The 20,424-nt window shown below is 45.7% G+C and overlaps 1 protein-coding gene across 1 annotated transcript; it reads left to right on the forward strand.

Annotated features, from left to right (window-relative positions):
• The first annotated feature begins 13,242 nt into the window (after positions 1-13,242).
• Positions 13,243-19,382, forward strand: ftsj1 (FtsJ RNA 2'-O-methyltransferase 1). Its single transcript, XM_066714199.1, has 11 exons — positions 13,243-13,332; positions 14,303-14,442; positions 14,770-14,839; positions 15,015-15,117; positions 15,293-15,371; positions 16,491-16,543; positions 16,997-17,050; positions 17,413-17,515; positions 17,604-17,687; positions 17,995-18,098; positions 18,549-19,382. The coding sequence occupies exons 2-11, from the start codon at positions 14,322-14,324 to the stop codon at positions 18,795-18,797; spliced, it is 1,020 nt and encodes a 339-aa protein (XP_066570296.1). The 5' UTR covers positions 13,243-13,332; positions 14,303-14,321; the 3' UTR covers positions 18,798-19,382.
• The last annotated feature ends 1,042 nt before the right edge of the window (positions 19,383-20,424 follow it).

A 20,424-nucleotide genomic window follows, 5' to 3' on the forward strand; every position in this document is an offset into this window, starting at 1 on the left:
ACTTTTTGAAATGCGTTTTTCTGGATTTTTTTGTTGTTATTCTGTCTCTCACTGTTAAAATACACCTACCATTAAAATTATAGACTGATAATTTCTTTGTCAGTGGGCAAACGTACAAAATCAGCAGGGGATAAAATATTTTTTCCCTCACTATAGGTTTCAGATGGGAGTGACAATGCGCGGCCTTGGGGGTTGGTATCTCAGCGCTGTCGTCTGGCATGTTGTAGCACTCAATCATCCTTGGCAATGTTACCTTGGTGGTTCCATCTAAAGACTCCACTCAGAAACATGATGCTCTTCTCCCAGATGTCTCGGTCTGCACAAGTGCAGATGGTGTATGGCAAGTCTGATCCCTTGATGCAGAATAGATCAAAGAACTCAGACCTGATGAGTGACCTATTACTCTGGTCATCTAGAATCACATATATGTTTGCTGCCTTTTCTGGCTGAGCCTCTGGGTAGATCTTCACCAACCAGATCTTAGAGCAGGACCATGCACTTTTACCTTCAACACAGACTTCGGTGCATTTAGAGGTAGCTGCGGGTGGGGGTGCTTCTGTTTCTCCATGTTCTCTTCGTGTTATAGGATCTTTGTTACCGATCTTCGGGAAATTCTTGATCCTGTCGAAAAGAGACTTTTCTATGACCTCTGGAGATCCATATACCTCTTCTAGGGGTTCCCAAGTGTTATCTAGGCCGATGGTGGGATGACCTACGTGCACTGCTCTAATCCTCCTCACGTGCTTAGGCTAGCCACTTCGACATGAGGTCTAGCTCTTCGCTGGCTGTCAATTGTTGCCCCTCGATGGCGTTCACAAATGATGATTTCCAGCCCAAGTAGCTTTCTGGACGATCTTCAAACATAAGCCCAGAGTTGACGAGCTCCTGGCGCACTAGATATCTTGCGACATCACTCATGTTGGCTCTGTCATTGAACTGTGGCTGTGGTGTGGCCTTAATAGAGGAGGATGTGAATGGCTGAGCAGGGGAATGAAGGTATGGCACTGGCGTTGGCTTCACAGGCTGCTGTGCCATAATGCCATCCTCACTTTTCATGTGTGAAGCTCTTGTATTATTATACAAGGTAATACGATGAAATCTGACAGGTGTCTCAGGTCTCAGTTCATGAACGACTGGCTCTAGTGGTGGACTATATGGTTCAACACCTGGAGGCGACCTTGAGCTTAGCTGAGAATGGCATGCAACGTAGGAGCGAGTGAGATCAGAGACCTCTTTCCTATATGAATGCCTTTCTTCATATTAACTCTTCAGGTACTTTAGACTCAGCAGTGGCTGCAGCAAATTCCCTTTGATGCTTTAATGCTTCCAATGTGGCTTCCATATGAGCTTCTGTCACTTTGAGTTGAGCCTTTTCAATCATGACTTCGGACTCCTGTCTAAAGAAGTCAGCTCGGACACGGGCGGACTCTAGCTTGGCACGCGCTTTGGCAGCAGCAAAGCTTGCGGATGAATCCTTGTACCCCTTTGATGATATGGATGCCAATGACCTTGTCTCGTATGATTGAAACAACTACGATTTATCTTCAGTCTTTAGCTGTTCCTCCGCCATCATGTAGTGCAAACGCCAAGGTGTGTGGAGTGTGATGATGAAAGAGATGTCTATACTGAAGCTTACTTCACTTGAATAACAGTGCCTTCTGTGAGGCTGATTTTTTACTATTCTGTCCCCAATGTGCGATACACTACACAAATCGACAGATTGTTAACATGACTTCAAAGAAGATCAGAGGCAGGAATGAGGTTGAGGTTGTTTTCTCAATATTCTATGAATTTAACTGTAAAACTGCAATAAAGACAAAAAATCAATGCACATAGAATGTATACATATATCAAACAGCTAACAACTAACAATGGAGTGCTATACAAAAATGCAAACCTGTCTATATAGCATCAACAAAGATTACAAAATAGCATAGCATTTCTCTTCCTGGCCTAAGTGGTTCAAATGTATTGTGATATTTCTTAATATCACAATACATTTGCACTCTTGCACCTTATAACAAAGAATGGCAAAACTTACAATCAAAGCTCTCCAAGGCACACAGTGGCTGTAAGAAGGAAAAAGCTTGCTGAATCACCCTTAAGACCAACCACCATTTTGAATAATATATGAAGTCATATGACCTTCAAGGCAAGTCACATGACCTGTAGGAAACCAGTGAAGACGCTTAACAATCCACAAAGTGGTGCTGACAACAACAAATATAAAGCCACTAAATGTGTGACATAACAACGACGGAAAATGGTATTGCATGGACTTGATTTCTAAGCAGCAGCAGATCCAGCAGCTATCTGAAGACTTGCAGGAGAAGAGCAAGATCAACCGCAGTCTGGAGAAAGAATTGCAAAAGATGCAACGTGTCACTGCCGAGCTGCAGAGAGAGAGAAGCGCTTTTCAGGAAAACGTGAATCAGCTCCTTTCTGAGCTGAAGGGATAGCAAAGGAAAGCTGCAATTGGTCCTGAAAGGAGAGTGCTGTGATGACCTGGAAAAGTCTCTTGGGGCCGAGATTCACCACCGCGCTGCACAGCTCAATGAGGTATGAATGAGGTAATTCCTGCCTTTTGCACTGTGGTTTTAGCAGGGTGGCCCAGGACTGGATTACAGAGTAGTAAATATGATCCAGCAGGTCTGATCTAACTAATGATGTCCTATGCTGCCTCTGACACTGTGTATTCACTGTTCCAGCTGCCTAAACCCTCAGAGCTCTCTGTCCCTCTTCTGCTGCTGCTGTTCTGAGATCCCCTGTGTGCACATGATGCAATATATATACATGCATTGCATTTTCCACTGGCTGACAGTATGTGGCTTCTGTGCACCCTGCTAGCCAATAGACCGAACATCCAGCCATACTTTACATAAGAAAAAAGGCTTCATATAGAGGTAATACAAAACAGCAAGCTCAAACAGGAGCACGCCTGAACACACCCCTGCTCAATAGCTTGGCACTGCATTCCCAAAAGGGCTCGACGGGAATCAAACGATCGTACAGGAGGCGTGAGAGAGGTCTGGTACACCTGACGATTCTGTCATGCCTTAGGGTGAATCTTGCAATCTGGGGAAGTTTTCCATGTAAAAAGCACTGCGATATGAAGCGCACTGTTGCTGATCGTGTGACCGATTGCTCTCCTGCAGGACGAGAGGGCTGGCAGGAGCATGACGGACTCCAACTAGGCTGAAGCTTGGAGCACTGGACACGGGGAATGTGATCAGGTGAGACTGACTTTCAACTCGGTTTGGTCTCCCCAGACCTTGATTTGCAGCAACGATAGATTCATGATGTCAGTTGAGGTTTACAGAGTCCTGGGTAAGTGCTGGTGAAGATCTGGGAAGCCTGCAGTGAAAGTATGAAGAAGAAAAAAGCCCTCTAGCAGGAGACTTGTCTCATTTATGGGTCAAGTGCCTTTTAGAAAGAACCGCTTGTAAGATATAACGGTTTTGGGGGGTTAGTTCACATATAGGATGAGTTGTAAGGAAGCGTGTCTGTCCCAGACTGTAAGCACTAGAGGAGCCCTGGTGTCTGGGAAGTGCGCTGTCTAATGAGCTCAACATACTCTCTTTCAAACGGCCACGTGTGAGATATGCTTTGGTCTCGCACTGGCCCTACTGTTGATCCAGCCCTGTTCAAGTGTGGCTCATTGATTTTCACTCTTCTCTCTCAGGCCTTCTGAAGCTTCTGACTGATCCACAGTCCAGGACCCATCACACCAGATCCCAGGGCACCCAGGAAGGCAGATCTACAGTCCAGTTACTGTGGTGGTTTTTGCCTTACAGGTCTTTTTCCAACACAGCCGGAGAGCATGCAGCAGCAGTAAATCCGAGGCCCAGCTGCCCGGCCTGCCTCGGGCTGTCATTAGAGATGCGTAAGGGGCTCCTCTGCTGGATTGCCCCCGCACTGCAGCTCGCGGCTGCGGCTGTAGGAGATCTCACTCTCTCCGCTAGCTGGGATGGAGATCTGCTTTCGCTCTCTGTGTGACACCCCCGGCACATCGGCGTCTGGGGCTTGTCCGGTGGTGTTGCTCCCTGGTACCTCCTGCGTCAGTGCTGAGGCATGGCCCAGTGACGTGAGCCTTGGCTCGTCCCAGTGCAGCAGCAATGCGGTGTTCTCCGGTGCTCCACTTGCCACGAAAGAATCCCAGCTGGTGCTGTGCCCCGCTGCCTGCACGCTTCACTCTCTCAGCTGTGTGTGTGGCACTCGGTGAGGATGGAGAAGTTTCCGCCTCCCGCTTCCTCTGCTGAGCCATGTGTGGCCACCGCATGCTTCCTCATGCGGATGGACATGTATGTCTGGACCTGACCACAGGTGCAGAGCACACAAGGACCCCGCCCCACTCCAGACCCCATTGCCTCCGCATCTCTGAGTCACCCTCTTCCCAAAGTGATGGCAGGGCTTCAGTGGCTCAAGAGTTTTGGCCTCCGCTACTGCTGAACCTCCTGGTGGAGCTGCAGTCCTCTTGGGACCACCTGGTGATGGCCCCTTCGCCAGGAAACAGGATCCAGAGAAGCAGGATCGACTGAGTTTCATCAGATCAGCTCCACCATCACGGCACTAGTCTCCTTTACCCCCCTGTCTGGAGAGCCCCAGGACCTGTCCTGCCCCATCGGGCAGTTCAGGTCGCTGAAACGCTTCTCCGGAAGGCCTGCAGCCCAAGCAGCGCGCCTGCGCAACCCTGCGAACCTGTCAGGCCTCTATGTGGCCGACTTGGCTGGGAGATAGTGGCGGCTGACTTGTTGGTCACTAATGCACCACAGCGCACGGGCTCCCCGCCAGCAACGGTGGAGTGCCGGATGCGGGACTCTTTTCCAGGCCTCACAGTTTGTGAAAGGAGCGTACGGGCTGTGGCCTCCTCACGCCCTTTCACTGCCCGCATGGAGCCTTGATGTCCTGCTGGATGTGCTTTCCAAGGCTTCGTCTTAACCACGGCAATCAGCTGAGTGTCGCTGAAGACGAGGGTGATCTGCCAAACGCGTGAGAGAGACGCATGTCCGTACAGCCTTCATGGGCCTGTTCCACGGGAGACGGTCCAGGGTTACCCTCTAGCCTCACCCTGTGTTCATCCCAAGAGTGCTGTCTCTGTTCCATGTGTACAGGCCTGTAGAGTTGGTGTCTTTCCATCCTCCTCCCTTCTCGTCAGAGCAGGAGAGTCAGCTGCACCTGCTCTGCCACGTGATGGCCCTCAGGGGGCCACTTGGAGCCCAAGGACACTCGGCGCTCAGACCGGTTGTTTGTGTCAGACGGAGTGCGGACACAGGGCCAGGCACTTTCAAACCCCTCGTTTTACAGTCACGTGATGTCTTATTGCTTTGTTTCACAGTACGGATAAAATGGTTCAATTTATAGCTGTTTGCCAATAAATATAAAAAATAAAATAATAAAACGATGATCTGTCTGGTTTCCTTCCAATCACAGATGGTTATCCAATAGTAATAGACCACTGTGTGTGAATACTTTTATCCACATCTGTGTGTACAGCAGCGTTTATTGGTTTCTCTCTTAAATCGAACATCACGGGATACAACTACTGTTGTAAACTGAGCTTTTATTGATCACTGAAAAGCGTGTACAGCTCGGGATGGCGCTCACTTTTAACTAAAGCAGAGCTGCTGAGACATGACTTCCCCTGACTCATGACCCCTATTGGAGCTGCTCAGGGATCATGTGACAATTACAGTACTTAATATAAAACTTAACTAAACCCAAGGGGCTAACTATCGATATTCTACATACACAAACACACACAGTGAGCTATATACTCTTCCGTCTCCATGTATATACCCAATATAGATGTATTTGAGCATAAACAAATGAAACGCATACAGGCACAGATTCACAAAGGCACGTGCAGCTATAGTCTGTGCTCCCTATCACAGAACATCTGTACAGGAAGAGCAGTTTGAACCTTTGTTTGACTAAATGTTGCCAGACCTGCACTGCTATGGTAATGGGCGGGGTGGAAAGAGTACATTTGGCAATCGCTTTAATTAGCTTCTGCTTGACTACACTATCTAATGATTAATATGAGCACTGGGACTCAGTCTCCACCAAACCTCCTGTCCATCACTACACACCACAGTAAAGTCCATGCTGGTTCTTTGTCTCGGGGGTCCACAACATGGGAGACAAAACCAAGGGGAAAATGTTTCATTAAAAAGTCAAAAATGTAAAGAAAAAGTCATTAAAAACTGCCCACAGATCAAAAGTATTCCTTAAAAAACATGCAAAAGTCAAAATCACATGAAGCTGTCCAATACAATGTACTCCCACTGTCTCTGCAGCAAGAAGATCAACAGAAAACCTCCAGCCTCCAGCCCTGGTCCAGGAGGAGACCCTACCCTGCTGAGCTCTCAATTACTTAATTGAACTAATGGTTTCCTAAATCAGAGCCTTTTAGTGACAGTAGGGGTTTTAAGATAGGTGTGTGGAACAATATATGGAGCAAACTGCAGGAGCCCTGAGGCTGGACGCTGTGGTGACTGTGGGGCGATGCAGAAGACTGCTCTACAGCTCTGTGTTGTTAAATGTGACATATGTTTATTTCATGTGTGTGTATTCTATGTCCGTATATTTGTGTGTATATTGTGTGTGTTTTTTGTATTGAACACAGGACTCCACTGTATTACCAAAGCATGTGATACAATTGATACATATAAACAGGAAAACATAGACTCATAGAAAATAAAGTAAAATAAGAAATATTTAATACAAAATAAATACATAAACATCATTAAAATAATTGAATAAATAAAAAGAAAATCATTGAAACTAGTATGATTAGGTACATTTCAAAACATAGAAGTAATATATATCATAGTAAATAATCGTAATAATATTTATGAAAAATAAACGACATCCCAGTAAAGTCCCTCCTCCCCCACCTTAGAAAGCCCCCCCGATGTGCTGATCCTATATCAGACTATAGGCTGTGTGGCTGCCCCCCCTCCGTGTGGTTGCAGGCCGTCCAGACACTGTCGACACCAAAGTCCACCCACTGTCCACATTGTCCACAGATTGTCCACACCACTGTCCACATTGTCCACACACTGTCCACATGGTCCACACACTGTCCACACCACTGTCCACATGGTCCACACACTGTCCACACCACTGTCCACATTGTCCACACACTGTCCACACCACTGTCCACATTGGTCATTATCAATGTTTGCCTTTCTTTCGAGTTTTTGATTTTTAGGTATTGTGCTTACACAATTCAAGTTGCAGTTTTTCTATCTGGCTTTTATCCCAGACTGTATAGGTGGGGTTTGTGAGCGGACCCCACACCTCACTCCCGTAGACCAGGATTGTCTGGCTAATTGCTTGGTGCCAGATTTGTATGGGTATTCTTGTTTGGCCAAATTGTGTTTTTATGGCTTAGAAAGCCCAACGTGCTTTTTCTTAGTGTGCTGTGGCCTGATTGACATTCCCTGAGGCACTGAGGGTCAGGCCCAGGTAGCTGTAGCTGGTGTTGTGCTGTAGCACCGTTGTTCTGGAAAACCATAACTCTGGTCTTGTCCAGATTGACTGTCAGGTCACATTTCTGACAGTACTGCTCTAGCAGGGCCAGCTGCTGCAGCCCCTGCTCTGTGGGCGACAGCAACACCAGGTCATCTGCGTAGAGCAGGAACTTGATCTCTGTGTAGTGGAGTGTGAGGCCGGGGGCGTCAGACTGCTCCAACACTGTGGCCAACTCGTTCATGTAGATGTTGAACAGTGTTGGACTCAGACTACTGCCCTGCCTCACTCCCCGCCCCCGAGTGAAGAACTCTATTATCACCAGTTTTCACTGCGCACTTATTTTCCGAGTACATTGATTTCATGATGTCATAGACTTCACCTCCTACACCACTTTGGAGGAGCCTGTAAAGTAGTCCTTTGTGCCAGATTGAATCAGATGCCTTTTTAAGGCAAGCATATATTTTACCTCTTTTTTTTGTTGGCCGTGTTTGTCTATGGGGGTATGTAGGGTATAAATCTGGTCGGATGTGCGGTGTTTTGGGAGGAAGCCAGTCTGACTCTGACTCAGGACACTGTGCTCAGTAAGGAAGGCCAATATCCAGGCGTTAATGATACTGCAGGACACCGTCCCCAGGTTGCTGCTCACACAGATGCCCCGGTAGTTGTTGGGGTCAAATTTGTCTCCACTTCTATAAATCGGGGAGATCAATACTTGATTCCAGACCTCAGGGAAACACCCGGCTCTCTGCACCAGGTTAAAGAGTCTGAGCAGCGCCTCCTGCAGCTGCGGGCTGCTGTGCTTCAGTGTCTCGTTGCTGATGCAGTCGGGGCTGTTGGCTCTCATGAGCTTCAGTTTGCATATTTGGTTGGTCAGCTCCTGCCAGGTTATTGGGGCAGTGGGTTTTCAAAGTTTTTAATAAATTTTTCCAAATCAGTTACATTTGGGTGATGCTGGCCTGATAAGAATTTAGTGTTTCATCAACTGGATGGTATACATTTTCAAAGTATCTTTTCCAAATTGTGTTTTTCATTTTTTGGACTTGGTTCTTTTAGAGTTTCCCAGAGAGATTTTTGATCGATTGACTTTTCAAGCTCTGATAATTGCTGGGACATAGCAGTGTAGTGTGGTTTTCTTGCGCAGCAGGTGTCTCCAGTGTTGTGCAGTCTGGCAGTAGCTGAGCCGCAGCTCCTGGTTGTGCAGCTTGTGGTGCTTCTTGTTGGACAGCTGTCTGAGCTCTTTTCTGACAGCCATGCACTGCTTATCAAACCTTTTGTCTCGTTTGTCGGTGTCCCTATTTTAGTTTTTTTGAGGTTGAAGTTTAGTTCTTTCAGCTAATATTCCGAAAATGTCATTCATTCTTTTTATTGCCAGGTGTATTCCCATTTTTTGACTCTCGTATTTTGTGCACTGCAAATAGTTTAGCATGTCTTCAGTCTCTGGGCTGCTCAGTTGTTTCTTTAATTCCTCTGTGCTACCCTCTGTCCATATGTATGAGGGTTTAAGTTTAGTTTGTTGGGGGTTGTGGTTCTTGTTTGTGTGTTGATTATTTTAAATGCAGGACTATTTGATTGTGGTCAGAAAGGGGCATTTGTTGCTTCACTATGAAGAGATTTATATTGTCAGGGTCCATGTCTGTGGCACAGTCAACTTCACTGTTCCCCAGGGCTGAGCTGTAGGTGGATCTCCCCAGAGAGTCCCCCCTGGTCCTGGAATTGACAATGTACAGACCCAGGCCTTCACAGAGACCCAGCCCCTGCTTCCCGCTCTTGTTGACCACACTGTCGTGGCTGTGTCTTGGGGAGGTCACCGGTGTGTGGTACAGAGAGGCGCTCCCCGCTATGTGTCCATTTCCCTCTGCGCTGATGTAGTCGACCTCTCTTCCAGTCCTGGCATTGAGGTTTCCACACAGCAGCAGCGAGCCCAGGGTCTGGTCGTGACTCATTTCAGTCTGGAGGTTGTACAACCCCAATTCCGAAAAAGTTGGGACAGTATGGAAAATGCTAATAAAAACAAAGAGGAGTGATTTGTAAATGTACTTTGACTTGTATTAAAACAAAAAATGTATAAAGACAAGGTATTTGGGACAGTATGGAAAATGCTAATAAAAACAAAGAGGAGTGATTTGTAAATGTACTTTGACTTGTATTAAAACAAAAAATGTATAAAGACAAGGTATTTGATATTTTACCTAATCAACTGCATAGTTTTTTGAAGGTAAACATTTATTTTGAAATTGATGCATGTAACACGTTCCAAAAAAGTTGGGACAGGGGCAAATTAGGACTAATTGCAATGTGACAAGTTGAAATAAGAAGGTGATGTGAAACAGGTGAGGCAATCATGTAATCATAGTATATAAGGAGCCTCCAAAAAAGGCATAGTCCTTCAAGAGCAAGGATGGGTCGAGGCTTGCCAATCTGACAACAGATGGGTAAGCGAATAATCCTACACTTTGAGAACAGCATTCCCCAAAGACAAATCGGTAGGATTTTGGGCATTTCACCTTCTACAGTGCACAATATAGTTAAAAGATTCAAGGAATCCGGTTAAATCTCGGTGCGTAAAAGGCAATCCCGAAAACCACTTCTGAATGCACATGATCTCTGATCCCTCAGACGTCACTGTCTTAAAAACCATCTGTAATGGATATCCTGACATGGGCTCGGGAATACTTTGGTAAACTTTTGTCAGTCAACACCATTCGCCGCTGCATCCACAGATGCAAGTTAAGGCTTTACTATGCAAAGCAGAAGCCATACATCAACACTGCCCAGAAGCATCGCCGACGTCTCTGGGCTCGGTGTTATCTGACATGGACAGTAGTACAGTGGAATCGTGTTTTGTGGTCCGATGAGCAACATTTCAAATAGTTTTTGGACAAAACAGCTGTCGTGTTCTCCGGGCCAAAGAGGAAAAGGACCATCCAAGCTATTATCAGCGTCAGGTCCAAAAGCCAGCATCTGTCATGGTATGGGGGTGTGTCAGTGCCCATGGCATGAGTAACTTGCACATCTGTGAGGACACCATTAATGCAGAAAGATATGTACACATTTTGGAGCAACAAATGCTGCCATCCAGACATTGTCTTTTCCAGGGACATTGCTGCATTTTCCAGCAGGACAATGCAAACCACATTCTGCTTGGATTACAAGCACATGGTTGCGTAAGCAGAGAGTGCCTAGCATGGCCTGCCTGCAGTCCTGACCTGTCTCCGATTGAGAATGTGTGGGGCATTATGAAGCACAAAATAAGGCAACCAAGGCCCTGTACAGTTGCACAGCTAAAGAAATGCATAATGGATGAATGGGGGAAAATTCCACTTGCTAAACTTAACCAACTGGTGTCTTCAGTGTCCAAACGCTTAATAAGTGTTATTAAAAGAAAAGGTGATGTTACTCAGTGGTAAACAGTCGACAGTCCCAACTTTTTTGGAGTGTGTTGCAGTCATCAGATTTGAAATGAGTGTATATTTTCAAAAATAAATTAAAGTAAAAACAAAGTAAAACATCAAATAATATGTTAAAAATGTGTTTTCAATATAGTACAGGGTGAATTGAATTTTCAAATGACTCTTTTTGTTTGTTTTTTCGCATTTTCCATACTGTCCCAACTTTTTCGGAATTGGGGTTGTAGAATCCTTTAAAGTAGTCTGAAGGGGGCATGTAGAATGCACACAGGTATGTATCAGTTTGTTGATGTAATATTTTAGCTGTGATTTTGAGTCACATGTGTGTCTCCCCTTTCTGTAGTGGAGAGATGTGGTCTTTGAGCTCCTCTCTATACCACACTATGACACCCCCCGAGTCCCTGCCATGCCTGACCTGAGGGAACTTTACAGAGGGCACTATGAGTACTGTGAGGGACAGTGTGTGGGCAGGTCTGCCCGGCACCACCAGAGGCGATTCAATCCTGCCTTGGTACCCTGGGCTACAACTTTTTGGAGGCCCCTTGTTTGGCCTCATCGGCCTACAGCGTGCAGTGTTCACTGCCTTTCATGGATACACTGATTCACAATGTGCATGTGCTAAATACATTTTGACCTCTTATGTGCACATATAAGACGCGCAAGTCACGGTTATTTTCTCATCTAGAGATGCAACAAGTGAGCGTGAGAGTAGCTCACACACAGCCAAGTACAAAGATGTATGAAAAGTTACCATAAATAACACTTCTGAATTCTTTCCATAAACAAACCCCTGTTGTCTATCTGAAAGCACTAGTAAAAGACACGGGATTCAGTACCCCCACCGATTATCAGTGACACATTACACAGCAAAAATAGCACAAAACCTACGATACTCCAAATATAATAAGTAAAACCACCAGGTCAACAGAGTGATACATCAGCCAATTATTTCTTATTAAAGAAGGAGGGCATTGGAGGTGATGATGAGAATGACAGCTGCTCTCCATGCTGGCAACAATGTTAGCGCTAGCTAGCCAAAAGTCGGGCGATGCTGTTTCTCTGCTAACTATTTCATGTGTAGGATTAGTTGGCGGCACAGATTTAAAGAACCCAGTTAGTTTGGGATTTTTTTTCAATAATTCCTGGTCACGGACCTCTTTTTGTTTTTGAGCCTTTCTTTTTTGAGTGCCGCTCTCAAATTTCCTACCCCGCTCAAAACATTTTGCTTGCTAAGTGAACATCACAGTACAGAATCAGCTGCGTGATTCACGTCAACACCAACCATTCTGAACCAGCCACTTCGCATTATTCTGACCAATCAACAGCAACACAACTTCATGTGAAGTGAAAAACTAGCAAATAAAAAAAACACAGTGAATGCTATATGTAAATGTGTATGTATTGGCCAATGAGAGGCCCCCTTGAGCTTCTGGTCCCATGGGCTTCAAGTAAGCCTGTGCATTAAAGCACCAGTGTGTATCAGCTATTCTGTCAGTGAAGTGCCATAGAGAGCAATGGCGTGTTGTAGGGGACAGGGGTGTCTCATAGGGTACATAGGCGTCTCACAGGAGACAGGTTTGTTGTAGGGGACAGGGGTGACTAAGATGGGACACAGGTGTGTTGTAAGGAAAAATTGTTGCAGATAATGGCTGCGTTCACGACACTCATAATCTGCACAGTCTCTGCAACAAACCTGTCCAAGGTAGCCATCTGCGTGAACTCAGCCGGAAAAGACGTCACCAGGTCATGCATCCACAGTGTAAAAATCTGTGCAGCCGCACAGCTTCTCAAGAGGAACTGTGGTGGAGCAGCCGTGGCTGCAAAACAATTACCGAACAAAGACGTGAGTGTCAATCAGAGACAGACCTCACTGCATGGACCAGCGCCACCTAGTCAGGGGGTGTGAATCGCCTTGAGTCAAGAGGATCCTATGAATTTCATGATAGATATGGCAAAGTACAACAGAAATATAATATTTTATCAGTGTCTCTGTGTTTTAATTTGCTACAAAGCAATCATTTTGGGTGGTATCTGGCCCTATGTGTATGATGTAGAATCTCTGTACAAAGTTCAGTCTGTCTAGCATCAGAAGAAAATAATAATAATAATAATAATAATAATAATAATAATAATAATAATAATAATAATAATACTGGGCTGTATTCATGAAGGGTTTAGCACGAATCTGCTTTTTCATAGAACAATTCTAGCAATAGTAAAGGTTCAAATAACTGTAAAATGACCGAAAAAATGCAAATCGAAAGGACTAACAAAGTCTGCTACTTTCCACAAAGAAAATTATTCCTAACATGGAACCAATTTTAGTAATTACTCTACATTCTAATCAGGCAGCGCAGAAGGCAGCTGCGGGGTCCTTCCACACGTGTCATTGGCTGCGGGGTCCTGACACACTATCAGGCAGGAAGCACTATTGCCTAGTGTTTTAAAAGTAAGTTACACATTTTAAAACTTGTGACTCTTCAGAAATACATGTATGGTTGTGTATGTATGTTTTTGCATTGCATACTGTACACCACGTTGTCGATCTTTTATAGCTAGTCCTTGTTGAAAACCTATGAACTCAAATGTGATCTGATGCGCACAGTGGCTGTAGTTACAGAGCAACACACGCACAGTATAGTGTTGCGAATCACAACGTTTGGATTAAGACCCGTAACTCGACATGATCCGTGTGTTAAATAAAATAGACGCACGTTTTGGTCCCGAGTAGCCAGGTATGGGGATTAATTTACCCACTGTATTTGTAATCTGCCCTGGCAATGGAAGAGTTAGTTATATGAGTAAATCCTTCAAATACTAATGTATATCTGTCCCTGTGTTTGTGGCCTCGCAGTGCCCGCTAGTGGAGGTTTAGTTAGAGGTGTCACTTAATTAACATCGTAGCCCACAACAACAACTTTTAAAACGCCAATAATAATAAGGCACATAGAGGAGAGACTGGTGTAAAATAAACCGCATCACTCCTCGGCTGTTGCCAAAGAAGTGTACTCAGGAAGGAAAGTTTAATGGTTTTAAAATTAAGGCAAAAATAGACCCTCCAGTGTGCAGGACAGCCGGCGACCCAGCTGCCCGGGAGGTGGCAGGGAAATGAGCCTCAGTCAGTTTCCCATTCTACACTAGTGCACTGCTGCCATGTGTGCGCCAAATGAACCAATACTGCGGCTGCTACATCCACTACTAGTAATAATTGCAATGGCAGCAAAATGCAAGAGAAGAATAAACCTTAAACACTGGAATAAAACTCACCGGTTGCATTTTTTTTTAGCTCATGGTTTTTGGTTATTAAATTAATTACTTTAAATGCTTATTTATACATAAATAACGTGGACAACCATTGTTTACTAACTTATAATGGGGTTGTGCAATAATTCACAAAGTTTTTGCCCTCCCCGTTCCAGATCTGTGGCCAGTGACACGATGGGTCGCTCCTCCAAGGACAAGCGGGATATTTATTACCGGCTGGCCAAGGAGGAAGGCTGGAGGGCGCGGAGTGCCTTCAAGCTGCTGCAACTGGACGAGGAGTTCGGTCTCTTCACAGGTAGTCTTGGCCTGGTGTCTCTCATCTCCTCCACTTGCCTGACAGAGAGCTCGACCAAATCAGAGCTTTGACCCGGCCGCCCACTGCAAATGACTAACGGGCCTGTCGGGTTTTCATTTATAAGCGGAAGAGATGTGGTTTCTGACACAAGTGAAACCAATACTGGGTGCAGGTTTGAGATTTGGGATTTGGCCTCAGCTTAAATAAAGGGCAAAAAAATGTGCTTTTCATCCATTAGTTGCAGAGTAGCTTGAACTTCCCACAATGCTGAGTGTAACCCCCTTCTCCCTCCCTCTCCCTCCCTCCCTCTCTCTCTCTCTCTCTCAGGCGTACGCAGGGCTGTGGACCTATGTGCAGCCCCTGGGAGCTGGAGCCAAGTGCTGAGTCGCAAACTACGGTGAGTCCCCGTTTCCCAGACTGCTACACCCCAACACGCACCCTGTGCAGAACCTTGCTGAGTGATGATTCATTTAGAGTGACTTGTGAAACCTGCAGCCTCTCCAGAAACAGGATCCACAGCCCCCTACTCTCTGAAAACAGATGTCGCAATGCAGTCCTCTTTCTCCATGCAGGGCAGACGAGGGGACGAGCGCGCAGGTGAAGATCGTGGCGGTGGACCTGCAAGCCATGGCCCCTTTGCCCGGAGTCACGCAGATCCAGGGAGACATCACCAAGGTATGGAGACCCGGCGGTGCCCCGGTGCATGGCTGTGGAGCTGCAGGTGGGAAGTGTGGGGCAGAGCGATGGGCGAGAGGCTCATTTCAGATGTGCTCCACTAACGCTTGGTAAATGACTCTGTCTCTGAGTGAGGAATGACAACACTGTCCCTCTGCTCCCCACCACCCCCCAGATCTCCACGGCCCAGGAGATAATCCAGCACTTCGAGGGACAGCCTGCGGACCTGGTGGTGTGTGACGGCGCCCCCGATGGTAAGTGTGTGGTACTGCAGTTGGTTCTCCTTATCATTGTATTCACAAGAAAATTGCAGCCGATTAGGCATCAGGCAGTCAGTTTGTATTGATGCTATAGAGCAGTGGTTCCCAAACTGTGGGGCGCGCCCCAAAGAGCTGAACTGGTAAAATGTGAAGGGGATCTGACAACCGTTGATTGCCGCCCCGCTGAAAATGCATTGGATGATCTTATTTCTTTTGCATCCACCTACCTCTTTGAAACAACTTTTTCCACACTTACACACATTAAAAACATACTGTACTGTCCTGACTAATAAGAGTGTAAATCAGTTCTCGGTTATTGGATTATTCCATATCCAATCCTGGCCAATGAGAATAGAGGATTTTCAGGTAGCAGTGTCTGTGAAGCCGCTGATTGGTAGTTTCAGACCAAAATACACAAAATGTGAGGTGATAATTACGGTAAAATAAATACATAAGAATAACTTCCAGCTCCAAAATGTCAACGAGTGGGAAATGAGCTCACCAGGACTCTCTGCTGCAATATTTTGGAAACACATTAACATAGAAATATATATATAATTAGGGATGAGACTGAATATATATATATATATATATATATATATATATATATATATATATATATATATAATATGGGTAAAATTGTACGAAATGGAAAGAGGGTGTTACTGTATCTTCAGGCTCATCCGTCTCATTAATTCGAGTGAGCAGCACTAGATGGAGTAAGAATAGGTTCATGCAGAGAGATTCCAATGTAAATGGCCAAATAAAATTGTAAAAAGTGAAATGCAAACAAGTATTAAAGTGTATTCATCCTTGTTAAGCATTAGGGCTTTCATAAAAATAAATGTTAATATAAATATGACCGTGTGAGACATGGGAGGAGGGGATTTAGGGGCGTGAGCTGTGACTCAAATGTTTTTGGGGGGCGCCACCCAGAAACCACTGGGAACCACTGCTATAGAGTACAAGTGTAAGATGAAGTAAGCAGCATGTAATCAGGGTGGGGTCAGTGGCACTGATCAATAATGATTTGGGATATGAACTGGGCGCTGAATGGAACTGTCTGAGTCTGAGACAGTGAGTCTCACGGCCGTCTCGTGGTTCTGTCTCTAGTGACCGGCCTGCATGACGTCGATGAATACATCCAAGCTCAGCTGCTGCTTGCTGTGAGTATCCCTCCACAAGCCGCCACTACACACCAGCAATATAGGACTCGAGACGGGACACTGCAGCCCAAAACCAGGCCAGATGTCGGAGCTGGCTGCAAAAGACCAGAATACAAATGACACGGGGAAAAAGAAAACAAACACATCCTCTCTCTCTCTCTCCAGTTATTGTAATTTAGTCTGGTTCTTTACACACCTGGACCCTTTTACTTGTTTATTTACGGGCAGAAGTTGTTGCCTCTGGGAATGAAGTTAAACTTCCAATCAGGTTCAGGTTTGGAAATTGCAATTTGAGTTTTCATGTGCTCCCGGCCTGAGTGTCTGTCTGAAGGCCTTCCACTGAGAGATGATTGTCCCAGACGTCTACCTTCGACTCCTTCCATGTCCGCAAATTCTAGGAGTCACTGTTTCCTGTATTTGTAAAGAAATCCCTTGATCTGCTTCCCTCCGCAGGCTCTCAACATCACTACCCATGTGCTGAAGCCCGGGGGGAATTTTGTGGCAAAGGTAAGGCGAGGGGGCAGCAGTGTTCGCTCCTTCTGTCTTCAGTGTTTTAGTGCTGGAAGGAAGCCCGAAGCTCCAACTACAAATGTTTGTCCGTGCCTCTGTCGGGTGGGTCGGGCTGGGAGTGATGGAGTGTTGCTCACCGTGTGAGTGAGTGTATGCCAGTGCTGAAGCATTTGTTCGACTGCGGGAGTGTGGGTGCCCATCTGTGAGCGAGCGAGTGGGAGTGAATGAGTATTGATCGATGCGTGGGTGGGTGGGTGTACGTTAATTTGTGTGTGTGTCAGTGAGTGAGTGTTACTGGTGAATCCAGCCTGTGTAAGGCCGGTCTCACTCTTCCCTTGTGGTCTCCGTTCTGTGGGCAGATTTTCCGTGGCAAGGATGTGACTCTCCTGTACTCCCAGCTGAAGATCTTCTTCTCCGGGGTCACCTGCGCCAAGCCCCGCAGCAGCCGCAACTCCAGCATCGGTGAGCATGCAGCTGAGCAGGGCGTGTGTGTGTGTGATTTTACCTCAGCCAGCCCCAGTATAGTGAGTCTCTGTGTCTCCCCCTGCAGAGGCATTCGTAGTCTGCCAGAACTACTCTCCTCCTGAAGGATACGTCCCCAACATGTCCAACCCGCTGCTGGACCACTGCTACGGTACGCGTCCTCCGCCTGCTGGCCCTTCCCCAACTGACACAGAACGCCCTGCATCCCTGCAAGAACCACACGCTTCACAGCCATACTGACTCTCCATCAGGGAACGACACATTACTCTGCTCACCGAGGGACAGACGCACGGACTCTCCGTCTTGAGGACAGACTGACTTGCATTAAAGAAGCGGGCACACAGTCAGACATGCGGGCCGTACTAGTCGGGGACACAGACTTCTCCCGGGTTGTTTTATGTGAGAGGACCCAGTTGGGAGTCTGACCGTGTGGTTCTTCTGTCTTTTTCTGTTCGCAGACGTGGACTTCAACCAGCTGGAGGGCCCCAACCGTGTGATTGTTCCCTTCCTGGCCTGCGGAGACCTGAGCGCCTACGATTCGGACCGCACGTATCCCCTGCAGGTATCACAGTCACTCCTGTCTGGTTTTCGATCATTCATAGCCACTGGCCTTGGACAACTTGAAGCTTCAGACCTAAGCTGTTCAAGGAAAGCAGGAGAAACTAAACCAGAATAAACTAACAAGAAAAGCCTTAGCGTGACATGACAGATAATTGGCAGTCAATGATTGGGTTGCGATAAAAGTTGCCGTCTTTTCTAATATTTCAGATGCATTCTAAGCGGAGTGGCTCCTGTGTGCATTTGTGGTATTTGTGGCTGTGTTGTGTCAACTAAAACGCTTACTGAGGTCAGGTTTTGTTTACATTGGGAAGGCGATTGATCCTGTTTGCAATCTGTCTTCCATTCAAGTAACCCTCTTGCTTAGGAGAGCGTAAGAAATGTCACTGATTCTGTCTAATTTTGGTGGCTTGATAAGATAGATCTGATGCATTTTCTTGCTTTTGCTCTACAGTTGGATCCCAGCAAGGAGTATCGCTACCTGCCCCCCACCCAGCCCCCGATCCGGCCCCCCTACCAAGAGGCCTGTCACCTGCGCAAACATAACCTGCTGGCCAAGGAAGAACTACCCTCCACCTCATTGGAATGCACAAGCCCCGCCCCACAAGTGTCGACCAATCAAGGACTGGGGACAGCTATGTCACCTCCCCCTTCGTCTCAACAAACAGCCAGTCAAGATCAGGTGGCACAGGAAGCAGTGTAAACAGGGGAAACAAAAATGGTGCAGGAGGAATTGTTTTAATTGTAAGATTTAATTTTTCATCTGAAATACACTTACTGTCAGGGATAATAGAGACGCTTCATGTGACCTTAAAGAACAATCCATTCTGAGTGGATGTGTATTTAAACAGCAGAGACCTGGGAAATAAAATAAGGACATATAAAGTTATAAAAACAATATCTAAACGAGGTCTGCAGGCCGGGGCACAGTGAACTGAAGAGTGTATTGCCATGCTCTCATGTACATGATTTTATCTGTAAATTATTTTTTTATGTTTTATCTATCTATCTATTTTCAAAACAAATAAACAAAACAAGTTTATTCTTGGACTTGAATACTTATTTGTAAATCATGCATGTACCCTGTTTCTACAATATTCACTAACTCTAAACTACATTGAGGAGTTCTAGGTGTATACAATAACACACGTCGATCACAAGTCATGTAAAACTGTGAGTATAATAAACTACTGAATCATGTTGCGTCAAAGAATGATGTCTGCAGAAGTCTACAGGCTTTGCTACCAGACATACAGGAAACCTTAAAATTAAAATTGGTATTGTATTTGTTGTGCTTCAGGAGTGTCATTTCTTTGCAATGGTAGCGAGATGCTCTCTGAGCCTGCTTCTGTGTCCCACAAGCTCGAGAGGCCCGTCATGTTCATCCTGTTTTTAAAAGGTGGGAAACGACGGCCCAATGTCAGTGTTTTCAAACATGGGATTTACAACAGGGTGTGACTATGCTGGGAGGTACAGGCAGGCTGCACTGCATGACTACCAGGCTACCAGGAAAGGATTTGATGTATAGGCTGCATCCCAAATCGCACACTTGCTCCCTCTGTACTATGGTAGCCATCTTAAGGGGTGTCCCAATCTCCCAATCCATCAATCCCTGTTTCTGCCCTTCAGTGCTCCCTTCAACGGAGTGAACAAAATAGTTAACTTATACAGAAGTGTGTTAATGCTGAAGTCCCAGAGCTCTGTGCGTTAAAGGCAGAGACAATTCAATTGGGAAAATACGGTAGTGGCGGTGCATATAAATAAAATGTAAATATAGCTAGACAGTTGTAGATGTGGTTAAATTATGTATCAAGGAAATTATAATAGATAATATACAATTATTCTATAATCATTATTTAAATATATGATTTGAAAGTACAGCAAAAAATTACAGCACATATCAATTAATTCATTACTGAAGTAATATTAAACTAGGAGGTGATAAAAGCGAACAATATATTTCCACATTATTATTATTATTATTTTATATTGTATAAATACTATTTGCCAAAATCCTTGAAAAACTTATTTGGAAGAGGAACTGTCAAATGCTATAGCTCTATTCTTTAAAACTACAGTCTGACAAGAAAATATTGTGTAGGTACTTTCTCAGTCAAAGGTAAAGGTGCTGAAGTGTGTCCCATTGAATGCTCTTAGCTTCGCCCTGCACCTGCACCCTCCTCACTCAAGTGCACACTGAGATGTCAGCACAGCGTCATGTAAAGTGCACACTTGTCGAAGGGTGTAGGGAGCAAGTGCGCGTTTTGGGATGCAGCTTTTACTCCCACTGCTGCCCCCAAACCCTCACTCTCCCTAACTGTGCCTCACTG

The sequence above is a fragment of the Amia ocellicauda genome, chromosome 9, assembly GCF_036373705.1.
Source record: "Amia ocellicauda isolate fAmiCal2 chromosome 9, fAmiCal2.hap1, whole genome shotgun sequence".
Lineage (NCBI taxonomy): Eukaryota > Metazoa > Chordata > Actinopteri > Amiiformes > Amiidae > Amia > Amia ocellicauda.